Source organism: Callorhinus ursinus, unplaced genomic scaffold (assembly GCF_003265705.2).
Source record: "Callorhinus ursinus isolate GAN/ISIS: 27379988/994484 unplaced genomic scaffold, GSC_fseal_2.0 scaffold4, whole genome shotgun sequence".
NCBI lineage: Eukaryota > Metazoa > Chordata > Mammalia > Carnivora > Otariidae > Callorhinus > Callorhinus ursinus.
In genome coordinates, this window is record NW_027397066.1 from 116,159,000 (window position 1) to 116,174,204 (window position 15,205).

General features: G+C 36.1%; 1 protein-coding gene across 12 annotated transcripts in view; it reads right to left on the bottom strand.

Annotated features, from left to right (window-relative positions):
* ELF2 (E74 like ETS transcription factor 2) overlaps window positions 1–15,205 on the bottom strand; it is a 115,533-nt gene that overhangs the window by 21,972 nt on the left and 78,356 nt on the right. For 4 of the 12 annotated variants that reach the window (XM_025874206.2, XM_025874204.2, XM_025874205.2 and 1 more), the window contains exon 1: window positions 799–1,006. The exons of the other annotated variants lie outside the window; for them this stretch is intronic. In XM_025874206.2, the coding sequence (XP_025729991.1) occupies window positions 799–856 (58 nt within the window). In that variant the 5' untranslated portion in view covers window positions 857–1,006. Of the gene's footprint in view, window positions 1–798; window positions 1,007–15,205 lie in introns of those variants that run through there. 12 annotated transcript variants of the gene reach the window in all.

Sequence of the window (15,205 nt, forward strand, 5' to 3'; positions counted from 1 at the left end):
ATATCCCGTGTCCTTCCCATTCTTCCCCCTAAAAAAACAACCCACGAGGGAAGGGGCATAAACCTACTTCTTCACAGCCACCCATTAAATGAGGAAAGGGAGGCGGGCCCCCTGAGAGAAACATCCTCCCGGGCTATTACACATTATTCAGTGACCCTTTCCAGAACCGTTACTCCTGAGACGGCACAAGGTGGGGACGTGAAGAGGAGGGGCAGAGCATTTTTTTTTTGGCGGGTATCGGTCTACCGGACATGGCCCGGGGTTGCCTCGTCCACGCGGAAGTCGTGGATTTGCGGACCAAGTCTGAAAGGAGAACGGAGCGGGGGTGGCGAGCGTTCACCGGAGAAGCCCGCCGCCCCCGACCGCGGGCAGCAGCGGCCTCTCCGGCCAGACAGCGTGGCAGGCGCAGCCAAGAGACAACAGCCTCACTCACTTCCTGGTTCCTCAGCAACTGGGGTGAAGCGCACAACTCGTCCGCCCCCGAGTCCCTAACTTAACTGCGGCTCGGTTCTCCAGCACCGGCTGCCAGCGCTCCGCCCGGCAGCTGCCGCCGCTGCTCGCCGAACACACCCTGAAGCGACAGCGCCAGATTCGAGGCAGGTTACTCTCCAAGGTGATCACTTCCTGATTCGTCGCCTCCATTACTTCATTCACTACCCCCCTTTCCCCCGGCCGCTCCACTGACTGAGGTGGACACTGAACCCCCTGCACTGACCGCCATAGGGGAGTCACCCCGCCTTCTGTGCACCCCCTCTCCTGCTGCACCGATGCACAGGAGAAAAGTTCCCCTGTCCTTACCAGCCCGGATGAGCAGATCCAGCTGGTTCGTGGGTCCCTCATGCAGAGACGTCGCCATGTTTATCCCGGGGCTGGAGCTGCTGCTTCACATTGACTTACACCGTGAGCAGCGGCGGCAGGGGAGGAGGCGGAACCCGCCGCCGGAGATACACGCCGTGCGACCGACACACACTCACGCACTCGCACACACTCAGACGCCCGGATCCTTGCGCGTCCTCCGACAGGAAGCCGAGGCCGGCCCGCCTCCCGCCGCGGGGCTGAGAAACCCCACCACCTAACGGCAGGGGCGGCGGCGGCGGCGGCGGCGGCGGCGGCCGCCTCGGCTGGCAACGCGATCCTTCCGCCCCGCGCCCAGACAGGAAGTCCCGGACGCCCGCCCCGAAGAGCGGCCGCGGTCCACCGCGAGAGAGACACCTGAGGCTGAAAACTGCCCCGGGAGCCGCGGCCAGGACAAGGCCCCTCGGCAGGAAGAGGCACATTTCACGCTCTGCGGAAGAAAAGTCTGCAATTGTCCCCACTTTGGAAAAGAGCCATTAATCAAATTTTCTTCCTGGAAGAGATCTAATACCTAGTCCCACAGCTGTAAATAAAGGTGGCTATTTAACTTGTTTGGGCCGTTTCAAAGCTTATGCAACATGTAACCCACTTGAAAAAGCTGCACTTTAAAACAGGAATACCAACAACAAAAAAAGAGGCATACCTACAAAATATGCTAAAAGCTTTACTTGTAAAGTAAGGAGTTTGTAACTACTTTCAGAGGCTGACTTCGTCTTTTTCCCACTACAGAACTGTTAAAGAGAACACTAAACAGGTATTTATTAGTAAACAACAGAACATGCCAACCTCTGGGAGATTAGATTATCCTTCCCCAATTTGCTAGTCAAGAAATTCATGTACCCTTTCATTTCTACTTTGTTTGGAAACAAACGTATTCATTTACATCCTCTCCTTTTTAAAAATATTTTCATAGAAACTAATCTTATAAATAAGTACATGCTAAAATACAATAGAAGAGGGGGATAAATTGCCATTTCATGACTACAAATTCATTGACGACAGAAAATCAAATCAATAAAATGACTCAGATGAATCTTCATTAAAACAAAAAAATGCTTCCCTGGTCCAAAAGAGGTTTGAAAGAAAATGTTGCCCTGAAGTTGTTTCTACACATAATTTACATAAAATAGTGCCTTCTCCAGAGTAAGTGCTCAATAAGTATGTGCTAAATAAACACCAAAAAAGATTTGGTATTTACAAATTTAAGGTATAATATTTATGATCTGAATGGAATGAACTGTACTGATAATCTAGAAGGAAAAAAATTTCCAGGGGTAATACTTATGTACTATTTTACAAAAGTTTGCCCAGTGTGTCAGTGCAATTTCAGAATACACATACACAGCCCAGGACTTTTTTTTCATTTCTTCTAAATACTCATTTATTCTCTTGGAGCTTTGTCCTAGCCCTACCACCATCATCCCCATCCTCCCCAAAAAGAACTTATATGCCATTTCCAAAGTACAACTCCCCTTAAACTCAATAAGGATCTTTCTTGCATTAGGTAAACTTTCACCTACGGGACAGAAGGAACTATATGACTGGCAGCTTTTTAAATCTCTAGTCAATTTTAAAAAAGGGTCATCCATTGATAGGCAGCATCTTAGCTGGAGACAGTTTCCAGGTGGGGGATGATATGGAACGCCAGGGAGTAACTGCTGGCTTTAAGCAGATCACAGAAATTGATAATAAACCTGAATTTCTACTCCTATCAATCAGTAGATTTTCATGTATTTAAAATGGAAGAGAATCGTATTTTTTCTGGAGGCAACAGGTTAACTTGGCTCAAGAAGGCATACTCAACATACGAGTCATTTTGCAGCCTGATGTGTAACTTTTACCTTTGCTTCTTGAGATGTATCTTAAGAAGTCAATAGTATGTATTTTATTCTTTGTACATCTTAATTATATGTATTCACCTCAGCCTTATATTTTAAGTTCCAAGAGAAGAGAAGCTATATCTATTTCTACCTAAGACTTCACTGTGTGTGTGTGTGTGTGTGTGTGTGTGTGTGTGAGTGATAACAAATCAATTCAGAAAGACTGGAAAATATTCCTACATATTTAAAGCTCCTGTAAAAACACAATTCCTTGGGCTTTAGTGCACTTCTGCCTTGCTACCGAAACTAAGATTTCAAAAGCCACCAATACTTTAGAAACCAAAAATACTATACTGGAGATAGCAAGTAAGGATAAACTGCTGCTAGAAATATAAGTTGGTACAAACTTTCAGGAAAGCACTGTGGCATTTATATGTCAAGAGTCTAAAAGAGGTTCATACATTCTGACCCAGGAGTTTCATTTCCTGGGCCTAGCCTGAGGAAAGAAGACATTCAATGGATTGTTCCATTAAAAATGCATTAGAAAAAATTTTAACAACACAGTAAAATAGTAAAAATACAAATATGCCAAGATTTAGATATATATTTCTTCCACCAATATGACTCAAACCCTGTAGTACATGTGAATGTATGTATATGTAATATACCGTATACATGTGTGTACACACACATTACTCATCTGCATTTCTCAAGTCTTCAAGATGAAGCAGGTATTAATAAGCAGAATAAAAAACTGAGAACAGATAGGCTAGGATGGTAGACAAATCATATTACAGCACATAAGAGCAAATTCATATTCTGCTAATAACATTACAGAAAGATATCTCCTACATCAAAGTTACTGCTATATCCTACAGGGTAAAAAAGATAAATAGGTAACTTTTACTGAAATAAAAGCCACTATGCTAAATGCTATACGTTCACATTTTTCACATGTTCCTCCCCCTCATCCTATGAATTATATATTAGTACTGCGCTCACTTTATAGATGTGGAATCTAAGGTTCCTTGACCAAGGTCATAGAGTTAATGGGAGGATTTGAACCCAAGCACTGATATAGAGTCCTTACCCTCAACTACTACCCAAGCACTAAAGTAACAAGGCCTTTTTATCTGTTATAATGCATTTAGTCCCTGTCCATTTTCTTGTCTGAAAATCCTTTTTTTTTTTTTTTTTTTTTAAGAAAGAGCGCAAGCAGAGGAGGGGCCGAGGGAGAGAGAGAATCTGAAAAAGGCTCCATGCTCAGCCCAGAGCCCAAAACCGGGCTCCATCTCACAACCCTGAGATCATGACCTAAGTCGAAATCAAGATTCAGATGCTTAACTGACTGAGCCACCCAGGTGCCCCTGAAAATTCTTTTATATTCCTCCCTTCAAGATGTGGAACCTAATACCCTTCTCCCTTCTAACAAATAGTATAAAGCTGAAGTGATGGTGTGGGACTTCAGAAACTGTCTGCTTGATCTCTTCCTTTAGGGTCACTCTCTGAGGAAGCCAACTGCCATGTCATGAGTACACTCTTAGTAACTGTGGAGAGGCCTTTGAGGCAAGAAACAACGGCATCTTGCCAACAGTCTTGTGTCTGCGCTAACTAGAAGACGGATCCTTCAGCCCTAATCAAGTCTTCAGAGGACTGCAGCCTCACAAAAGACCCTGTGCTAGAACCAGCAAATAAGCTACTCCCCAGTCCTTAACCATAAAAACTACAATATAAGAAATCGTTGCTGTTTCAAGCTGCTAAATTGGGGGTGATTTGTTAATCAGAAAAAGAAAATACAGAAGGAAGGCATTTAAACTCTCAACTTGTCACATTTCAGAGCTTAGATTTTAAAAAAGGATAAAGTTTAGAAACGACTTTAACTTTTAACTACAGTATCCTAAGCAGTTATTTCCATTTCTTAATTCTTTATAGTCCGGGCATCAACTCTTTCATCCTCCAACCTCTCCATTTTGAAAATGTCTTTATAATATAATCATTATCATTAAAGTCTAATATAACAAAAAATAGATACCCTTGGCTTTTTGAATGATTTTATGGTTCCACAAGAACCAAAATGGAAAACATTCTTGAGAGATATTGTTTCCAATACCATATATGTTGCAAATGCTTTTATTTTTAGATTACCCAGATGATTTCATTTGTGTTTTCCATTTATCTAGTATGTGGAATCATAAAATGTTACAGATTGGAAAGGAGCCTAGAGACCACATCACCTAGAGGTTTTCAAAAAATAAAGAACCTGAATATCATGATCTCTCTTCCTGGCTACCCTAAATTAGATATATTATATCTTGAAAACCAAATATATAATTGTATGCTCTAATAGATGCTAATAAAAACAAAAGGCACAGGCTTTAAAGTTTAAAAAAATTACAGGCTGGAATCTAAGGGAGTAGACATTCTATGCATTAATATTATCTTCCTACAATTCAGGAGAAGGATGCCAATTTCCTATTTTAGTAATAACAGCTCTCTACCAATGGGAGAGTTATTTGAGAATCACTAATTTAGTCCAATGCCCTTACATTTTACACATGGGGAAACTGAGGCTCCAAGAAATTAAATAATTTGATCAGTCATACAGTATCTTATGATTTCAAGGTCAAAAATTCTACAAAACAATCTTCTATAAAACTTAGAAATTATAAAACACGAAAAGTTAAATCCATTTTACTCCAACTATATTTATAAACTATAAGTTGCAAAATGATTGATTTTTTTTAATGTCAAAAGCTAAAGCAATGGTTAATGTCTTTCTGACAAATTAAGAAAATAAATGAAAAAAATTTTTGAGCAGTGAATGGTGGGAGAACAATAAAAGGAGGCCAAATGGTCTAAGCTTTTCTGATACAACTGAACTAATAATGAAATTCAAAGTTGGGGTGTGATGTGTTGGACACGCTTAGGAGGAAAAAAAGTCAAGAAAACTAAGCTATGAGAAAAATATGCCTATCAAAAAAAAAAAAGAAGAAGAAAAATTTGCCTATCAAGGACAAACTGGAAATCAAGTGATTTAGGACCATTAAATAAAGCTTGGTTCATCAGCCTTGGAAGATAGACAATAAATGTAGAATCTACAGATTGACAGAGAAAAGATGAATTATTTCACATGTGTTATTTTACTATTTTATTATCTATTTGCAGTTTTTTATATACTGACTTGTTTTATTTAATGTCAGGTTTTATAAAGTATTATTAAAATGAAGGTGTGTGAACCCATAGTCACATATTCATTCATTTATTCAACAAATAATTATCTAGCACTTACTTTGAGCAAGTTTCTGTCATAGGCATCTATTATTATTATACCTGGTAGCACTAAGTTATATAACAAAAGAAAAAAATTAAGCCTTCCTAATGCACACAGAACTCCCACTAAGGGTGAAATCCTTAGAGATGGTATGATCTATGAAATTGATTATACATGAAATTAGGGAATAGTGGGTTTATACTACATTTTGGACTACCACCCAGGAAAGTTAAAATTATTTATATGTATAAAAGCCTTCATAAATCATAGATTTTTAATGAGGGGTTCACAAAGGCAAAATTTTGTTAGGACTCTGCATTTTTCTAAAGAGAAGGGCCATGGCTTGTTTCAGTCTCAAAAAGATCCATGACTCCTAAAAGTTATTTTATCTTAAGTTCCTAAAAGTTATTTTATCATAAGTTATCTTGCCATATGCATTTATGGACTACAAAAACTCTACAGTGAGTAAGGATTCAGTATGTGCCATTTTTAAGACTGACGGTTTGGGGGCACCTGGGTGGTTCAATCAGTTAAGGGTCCAACTCCTGGTTTCGTCTCAGGTCATGATCTCCCGGTAGTGAGATCAAGCCCCAAGTTCAGCGAGCCCTAAGTAGAGCTCTGCACTCAGCGCAGAGTCAGCTTCAGATTCTCTCTCCCTCCCCTCTCACCCCCTCACACTCTTTCTCTCTCTTTCTAAAAAAATAAATAAATAAAATAAAATAAATAAAATTAAATTAAATTAAAAAATTAAGGTTTGGTTTAGATTCATGTTTTCTGCATTTTACTTATTAAGTTATTCCTGGCCCAGACTCTCCTTGAGCTTGTTGACTCTTCACTCTGTGGTTTACACTAGATGACACACTGCTTCTGATTCTTAGCAGCCATTCCTAGAAGACTGTCACTGATGTTGTAGCTAGTCTTTTCCTATGGATATTAGACAAACAACTCTTTCCAAATAGCATTTATTAAGCACCCATATGTACATGATATCCTGCAAAATGAGTTTAAATAGTTAATGATAACTATATTTTAGATAACATTTATGACAAGTGATCTCAAGGGCTTGGGTTTTTATTATCATTAGAGAATATGTAGTATCTTGAATACTCTGGATATTTTTTTTCAATTCTTGTGAAACTTTTAAGAGCTAATACATGATTCGCATTTAGCATGTTTATGAAAAATTTACAACAGAGTTCTCAACTAAACTATATTACCACTTTAAGTCAAATGCTATTTTGATTGATTCCTAAAGGAATATTCAGATTAAGAAATTTCTTCCCCTCTTACAATACAGCTTCTTCACTCTACCCACCAAAAAGTTCCTCAGAGGTTAACACTGAGCATTTAATTGCCAAACCCAGCTATCTCCTCTTAGTCTTCACCTGACTCTGCTTCTCTGAACAAATAATATTATCAACCACCTCTTACTGAAATCCTTCCCTTCATTTGATTTTTCATGAGAATAAACTGTCTGGCTTTGTTTTTTCCTATTTGTTTCTTTTCAGTTGATTTCATCCACTTCCACACAACACTTAAATGTGGTGTTCTCCCCAAGTGTGATCCTTAACCACCTTCTCTCTTCATTCTTCACTCTTTCAAGAATAGTATTTATTATCCATTCACTTCCAGGGTTTTCAATATTATTTCTGTACTGATTCAAAAATCAGCATCTCCAGGCTTGACTTATTATTTTTTTAGATCTAGGTTCCAATTTCCAATTATATGGCAAACATCTTTATTTGGCTAACCCCCTGGTACCTAAAGGTCTTTTATCTACAAATCTCCTTTATTTTCTCTATCAATAACATTACCATCATCCCAGGCTACAAATCTGCGTCACCTATGATCTAGTTTAGGAACTTGTCTATTATACAATTTTTTTTTTTTTAAATAACAGGAGAGTCTTTTTTTTTTTTTTTAGATTTTATTTATTTATTTGAGAAAGAGAGAGAGTGCACAGGCAGGGGGAGTGGCAGGCAGAAGGAGAAGCAGACTCTCTGCTGAGCAAGAGCCCCATGCGGGACTTGATTCCAGAACCCTGGGATCATGACCTGAGCTGAAGGCAGATCCTGAGCCACCCAGGAGTCCCTATTATACAATTTTTTAAAAAAAGATTTTATGCATTTGAGAGAGAGATAGCAAGAGAGAGCATGAGCGGGGGGGGGGTGCGGCGGGGAGAGGAAGAAGCAGCCTCCCCGATGAGCAGGGAGCCCGACACGGGCCTCAATCCCAAGACCCTGGGATCCCGACCTGAGATGCTCAACTGACTGAGCCACCCAGGCGCCCCTATTATACAATTTTTGAGGGAGGATTTAAAACATACATGAAATTATAAAAAATAATGTAAGAGTCACCTTCCCAACACCCAGAACCAACAACTATTAACATTTTGTTATTTAAAGGTGTTTTTTCACCCTAAGAAATAACACATTACAGGGGAAGGTAACATTTTTGAATACTACCCCCAGTTCTCATTCACCATTCCATCTCTCCAAAGAAACCACTATCGTAAGTTTTATGCATGTTCTTCAATTTTTTACACTTTTATGTTTTTGTGTATGTATATATTTATAGATGTGTGTATCCCAGAATAATATATATACTATTATTTTTGCATGCTTTGGGTACATAAATGACATTATTCTACATACGCCATTCTAAAATTTCCTTTTTTCATTCAAGATTTACATTCTATCCATGTTGGTGTAAATAAATATAGCTATGCTTTTTAGATGCTACACATTATTCCAGTGCATGAATTTACCCCATTTTATTCATCAAATTATCTACTGGTCGGCAAATAAATGTATTTCCACTTTTCACTTTTATGAACAATGCTACAAAAAATTCCTCTCCATATTTTTTAAACATGTATGCTAGAGTGTCTCCACAGTATATAATAGAAATTTTTACGTACAAATAGAATTTTTATATAATAGAGTAAGTGCATTTTTAATTTTATATGTTACTCTCTCCAAAGTAGCTGTGGAAGTCCAAAATTCCACCAGTGATGTGTTAAGAATATCCACTTTTCTCAAATTCTTGTCAGTACAAGATATAATCAGACTTTAAAATTTCTGCCATCTGTTGGGTGACAAGAAAACCGTCATTGTTGTATTAATTTGCATATACTTAATAAGTACTGAGGATACTTTTTCATATACTTACTGGCTATTAATATTTCCCTTATAAATTGCCTAGTCATAGCCTTTGTCATTTTTCTATGATACTTTTTGTCTTATTCATGTGTAGAATATTAAGATATTCTAGAAAATAATTTAGATATGTGTTGCAAATATCTTCTGCTAGCCTGCTGTTTGACTTTTACTTTGATTGGGCTATAGTATCGTTTGTCCTACAAAAATTTTAGGTTTTGATGTAGTCAAATTAATATGTGTTTTACCTTACAATGTATGTTAAAAAGGAAATAATAAAGGAATTAAGAAATATTTAGAAATATAATTAAAATATGTCAAATAGGTGTGACACAGCTAAAACAGAACTTAGAGGTCAGGAGATGAAAAGGTTTAAAAATAAACAAGCCAAGTATTCAATTCATAAAGATGGACAAATCAAAAAAACAAAACCAAAGAAATAGAAGGAAAGAAATAATAAAGAATAGGAAAAATGAAATAGGGCACAATAATATTTTTTTAAAGAGAGGAAGGGGGGCAGGGGAGAGGGAGAGAGAGAATCTTAAGCAGGCTCCACACCCAGTGCAGAGCCCAGTGCGGGGCTCGATCTCACAACCCTGAGATCATCAAGAGTCAGATGCTTAACCAACCAAGCCACCCAGGTGCCCCGAAAAGAATAATTTTAAAAAACAGTGCAGATTCACAAAACCAAAATATGATTTTGAAAAGATTAACAAGTTAGACTTCGGCAAGAGTTATCAAGAAAAGAAAGTGCAAATATAAAACAAAAAGAGAAATAACCACAGATACAATAGATATAAAAATAATAAATCAGTATTATGAAGTTTAAATGTGGATGAAGTATATACAGAAATTGTGTAAATTATATAAAGAAAAAATGAGTAGTAAGTAGTAAAGAAATTAAATGTAGTACAAAACCTCCTCTCCATATTACTTATGAAAGGTCCTAAACTTAAAGGAAAACAGAGCAAAATGATGAGCAACATGTATCTTTAAATGCAAGGAGAGTTCAAGATCTGAGAATCCATCAATTAACTGGCCACATTTAATAGATTAAAGAAGAAAAATTATGACCTACCAAAAAAGGCAGAAAAAGCATCTGATAAGACTCCATACTTAAGTACAACTTAACATAAAAACAAAACCAAAGGCATAGATGGGAATTCTTTATATACTAAAACCTACAACAAACATTAAACTTCAAGTTGAAACTTGAGATACACTCCCTTCAAGATTAAGAACAAAACAGGGATGCCAATTAGTATCACTACTCTTCATCATATTGGAGTTCTTGACCAACATTTTAAGAAAAGAAAAAGATGTAAGATCACCGGAAAGAAGAGAGGAGGGCTAAGTTGTACCAGCTGAAGTCCTCCGAGACCAGTAAGCTCCCAGTTGATCCACGGATGACCACAAATAGGCAGGTAAGCCCAGCCCATCTCAGCAGAACCACATAGCTAACCCGCAGTCTCAGGAAAATCAGTAACTAGTTCTTGTTTCAAGTCAATAAATGGGGGGGGGGGGGATTGTTATGCAACAATAGCGGACACAGTAAGGAGAGATGGGTATCCATTACTGGGCAACTATAAAGGTAAAATGTGATGGATATCTGTGGTAGAGTATTGTGCAGCAATTAGCAGCAACATATTAGATACATACAAAGCAACATGCATGGATATTAAGAGCAGTACTTACTAAAAAAGAAGGAAACATTAAGATACATAATACTATTTATGTAAATCTTAAATATATACAACAGCATATATACAATATGCTAAAAATATGCATTAATCAAATTAAATTTGATGTTTATGAGCAAGGGAGATGTGACTGTTTATATGAAGAGAGGACAGAAAAGAATAAATCAATTGAAAAAATAAATAAGAGGGTGTGAAATAGGGATCTAAACCTTTCTCTCTATAAAAAGCCAACTATCTTAATATAATTTATTAAATATCTGTCCTTTCCCACTGCCTTATAAATCTATGTCTATTACACACCAGGTATAAATACATGTTTACTCTGTTCCTGGGGTCTCTATTCTATCCTAATAAACTATCCAGCTGTAGGCTAATAACACATTTTAAATTTTTCTAGGGCCATAGAATCATTCCTTATAGTTAGGAGGGCAAGCACCCTATACTTTCTTCTTTTGCAGAATTGTCTAGACTATTTTTGGATCTTTAAGAGTTTATCAAATTTTTCCAAAAACAAGTCCTCTTGAGATTTTGACTGGAACTGTACTGAATTTATAGATTAATCGGGGAAGAATTAACAGCTTTACCTTGTCCATCTTTCCATGTGTGTTTGTGGATTAAAGATTAAAGGAATCAAATGGTTTTGGTCTATTTCCTCTTAAGTAAGTTGTATATCCCTTAACTTATTTATACCCTTCAATAAAGTTAAATTCTTATTTTCATTAAGGTATTGCATATTATTGTTAGATTTATTCCTAGATACCTATTTTTCTTTTACTATTATGAATGGAATCTTTTTTGTTTCATTTTTATTTTTTATTTTAAAATTTTTATTATTGAAGTATAGGTGACATACAATGTTACATTAGTCTCAGGTGTAAAACATAATGATTCAACAATTCTATATGTTACTCAGTGCTCACCAGGATAAATGTCATCATCATTTGTCACCAGATAATGTTTTTACAGTATTATTAACTATATTTCCTGAGCTGTACTTATCATCTTCATGACTTCTTTATTTTATAACCGGAAGTCTCTACCTTTTGATTTCCTTCACCTTCTTTGCCCATCCCCCACCCCCAGCAACCAACACTTTGTATTTATGGATCTGTTTCTGGTTTTTATTTGTTTTGTTTTGTTTTTTTAGATTCCACATATAAAAGTGAAACCATATGATATTTGTCTTTCTCTGACTTATTTCACTTAGCATATTATACCCTTGGGTCCATCAATGTTGTCACAAATGGCAAGATTTCATTCTGTTTTTATGGCTGAGTAATATTGCATTGTGTGTGTGTGTGTGTGTGTGTGTGTGTGTGTGTGTGTACCACTTGTTTATGATTTTCTGATCATTGTTCTTGTATAGAGCAACCCTGATGAACCCTCTAAGCAGGTTTAAAATCTATACAGTTTCTTAAAATTTATGTGTTAATTAAACCATTTGTAAATACCAATTTTGTTTCTTCCCTTCTGATCTTCATGCCTTTTCTTTTTCTTACTTGCATTTGCTAGAACCCCCAGAAATAATGCTTGTTAGTAGGCAGCTGGCATCCTGTTTCCCTATTAATCATGATATTTGCCATAAATTTTTAATATAGACATCTTATCAAGTCCCAATCGAGATTAAGAGTCTCAGAAGATGGTGAATTTTAATAAATGCTTTTTGGGTCTACTGGGATGATTATATAGGTTTTCTCTTTTAATCTATTCATGTGGCAAATTATATTAACAGATTTTCTAATAACCTTCTTTGCCTTCCTAGTATGTATTTAGTCATTATGTGTTTTTTAATAAGTGCTAGATTTACTTTTTTTATTTATTTAGAATATTTGTAGCTATGATCATACATAAATTCAGCAAGAAACTTATTTTTTTTATGCTGGGTCCATTTTAAAGGTTTACTACCTCCATAAAATGAGTTGGAAAGCTTTCCCTCTTCTACTGTTTCCATAATAGTTTGTATATAATAGGGCTTATGTATCCCTTGAAATTTTAGTAGTAGGCCTGGGTCTGATGGATTTTGACTGAGGGAATGCATATGTAAAATTAAAGCACTTAAAAGGTTGACTTGAACATTTTCTATTTCTTCTTGAGTCAACTGTGTGTGTATACATATATATATATATATATATATACACACACTTACATATACATATATATAAATATATACATATATATAATTTTAATTGTCCATAGGTTTTCAAATTCCTTGGCAATAGGTTGTTCATAGTATTTTCTTATGATTTTCAAACTCTATTCTATTGGTTATATTGTTTGTTCTTCACAGTACTCATTTTTCTTTGACCCGTCTATACAGAGGTTCATCTATTTTTTAAACTTTGAGGTTTTATTATCTATTTTCTTTTCTATTTCATTAATATTTACTTTTTTATCTTTATAATTTCTTTTATTCTACTTAATTTGGGTTTATTCTGTTGGTCCTTTATTACCATCTAGATGAACATATGCTCATCATATCAATCTTTCATATTTTCTAATAAATGCATTTACAGCTATTAAATTTTCCAGTGGGTTCTACTTAAGTCACATCTCAAATTTTTATATGCAATGCTTTCATTGTTATTTAGTTGCAAATATTTTATAATTTTCATTTTCTCTTCCATCCATCAGTGAACCAATATAAAGTATTTTGATTTTCACCTCATTGTTGATTTCTAATTTTATTGTATTATGATGAAATGATATATTTTGAATGACACAGATTTTCTGGACATCATTGAGATTCCTCTATGACCTAGTACACAATTAAAAGCTGACCTATATAAAACTGAAAAAAGTGTACAGGGTTGTATTTTATTAGGTTAGGTGCAATGTTCTATATATCTCTAATTTATGAAGTTTGTCAGTGCTGTGGTTCAATTCTTTGATCCCATTTTTAATTTTTTATTTGCTTCATTTTTCAATTTTGGCAGAGGTGTGTTAAAATCTCATTGTTTTGTAGGCATGTCCACTACTCCTTGCCATTTTAAAAGTTTTTGCTTTAAATGGTATTTCAAGGCTATGTTGTTAGATGCATATAAGATTATGATGATTATATTTTCTGGGTTGTTCCTTTTAGCAGTTTGAACAATCTCTGTCCCAATTAAAAATTTTTACCCTAAATTCTATTTTATTATACCAGCTTCCTTTGGTTAGTATTTTTCAGAGGAATATATTGCTGTATCCTTTTTAAATCATTATGTTTTGTGTTTCTGTTAAAAATAACACAGACTCATGTTAAGATCACAACAGATTATTTTAATATAATTTCTGGTCTTGGACTTTTTCTACTATCTTGATTTATGATTTGTATTTCCATTTTTTTCCCCTTTGTTGACTTTTGTTGGATTGGTCAAGTTTAATTTATTCCCTACCCCCAACTTAGTATTTTGGAAGCTATCCCTTCCATTTCTATTATTTTAGTATGTTCTAGTTGCTTAAAATAAATGTCCTTTTCACTTCTCATTTCTCCAGATCACATTTCACACAGTTCCTAACTATTTTATTCAAGGGCCACCACAATCTAGTTCCACTCTATCTTTCTAGCCTTACTTCTCTCAGCCATATACCTCTACAAAGCCTAATCTCTAGTTAAACTATATTGCTTGTCAATCTCTAAATAGAATACAAAATTCCTGGCATTCTGTCCTGGTTCATGACATCTTCTCATTCACTCACTCATTCAATCAACACATAATTTATTGAAAACTTATTTGGTGCCTAACTCTGACCAATACCAGCAAATGCAAAGGATAAGGTCTCTGATTTTATAAAGCATCATGTCGAAACATTAAATAAACATAAATAGAATAGAATAGGACATCATGAATACATGAATTCAGGTAAGTTAACTGATGGTAACTGGCTCCCATCTTCCATCTACCCTCAAACAACCGTCACTGGAATACACAACTACCCACCAGGTGGCACCAAACCACAGCCAGACCTTAAGGCTGATTGGAATGTCTTAGTCTGAGTCCTGGAACCCCTTCCACACACACCTTCCTCCATACCATTATCTCAGGTCATTTTATTAAACTCATAATGCCATATTTTATGTGATGTGAGGTTTTTGGAATTATTTACCACCTCATCGTGGGAGTTTACTATAGCACAAGTTGTAGGTGCTAACCAAAAAAGAAAAATGGGGGGCTAAGACAAAAATAACAGAATAGTCCTAATTGAGATTGATGAGTATCAGCTAAAGGCAATCTTTCTCTGAGAAAGTGACATTTAAACTGAGATCTAAAGGATGACCAGGAGTAAGAAACTGAAAAACTGGAAAGCAAACAGTATTTGTAAGCACCCTGTGAAGGTAAAGTTTGGATTCATGGAAATGCAAAAAGACAACAGAGTGTGTGTGTGTGTGTGTGTGTGTGTGTGTGTGTGTGTGTGTGTGTG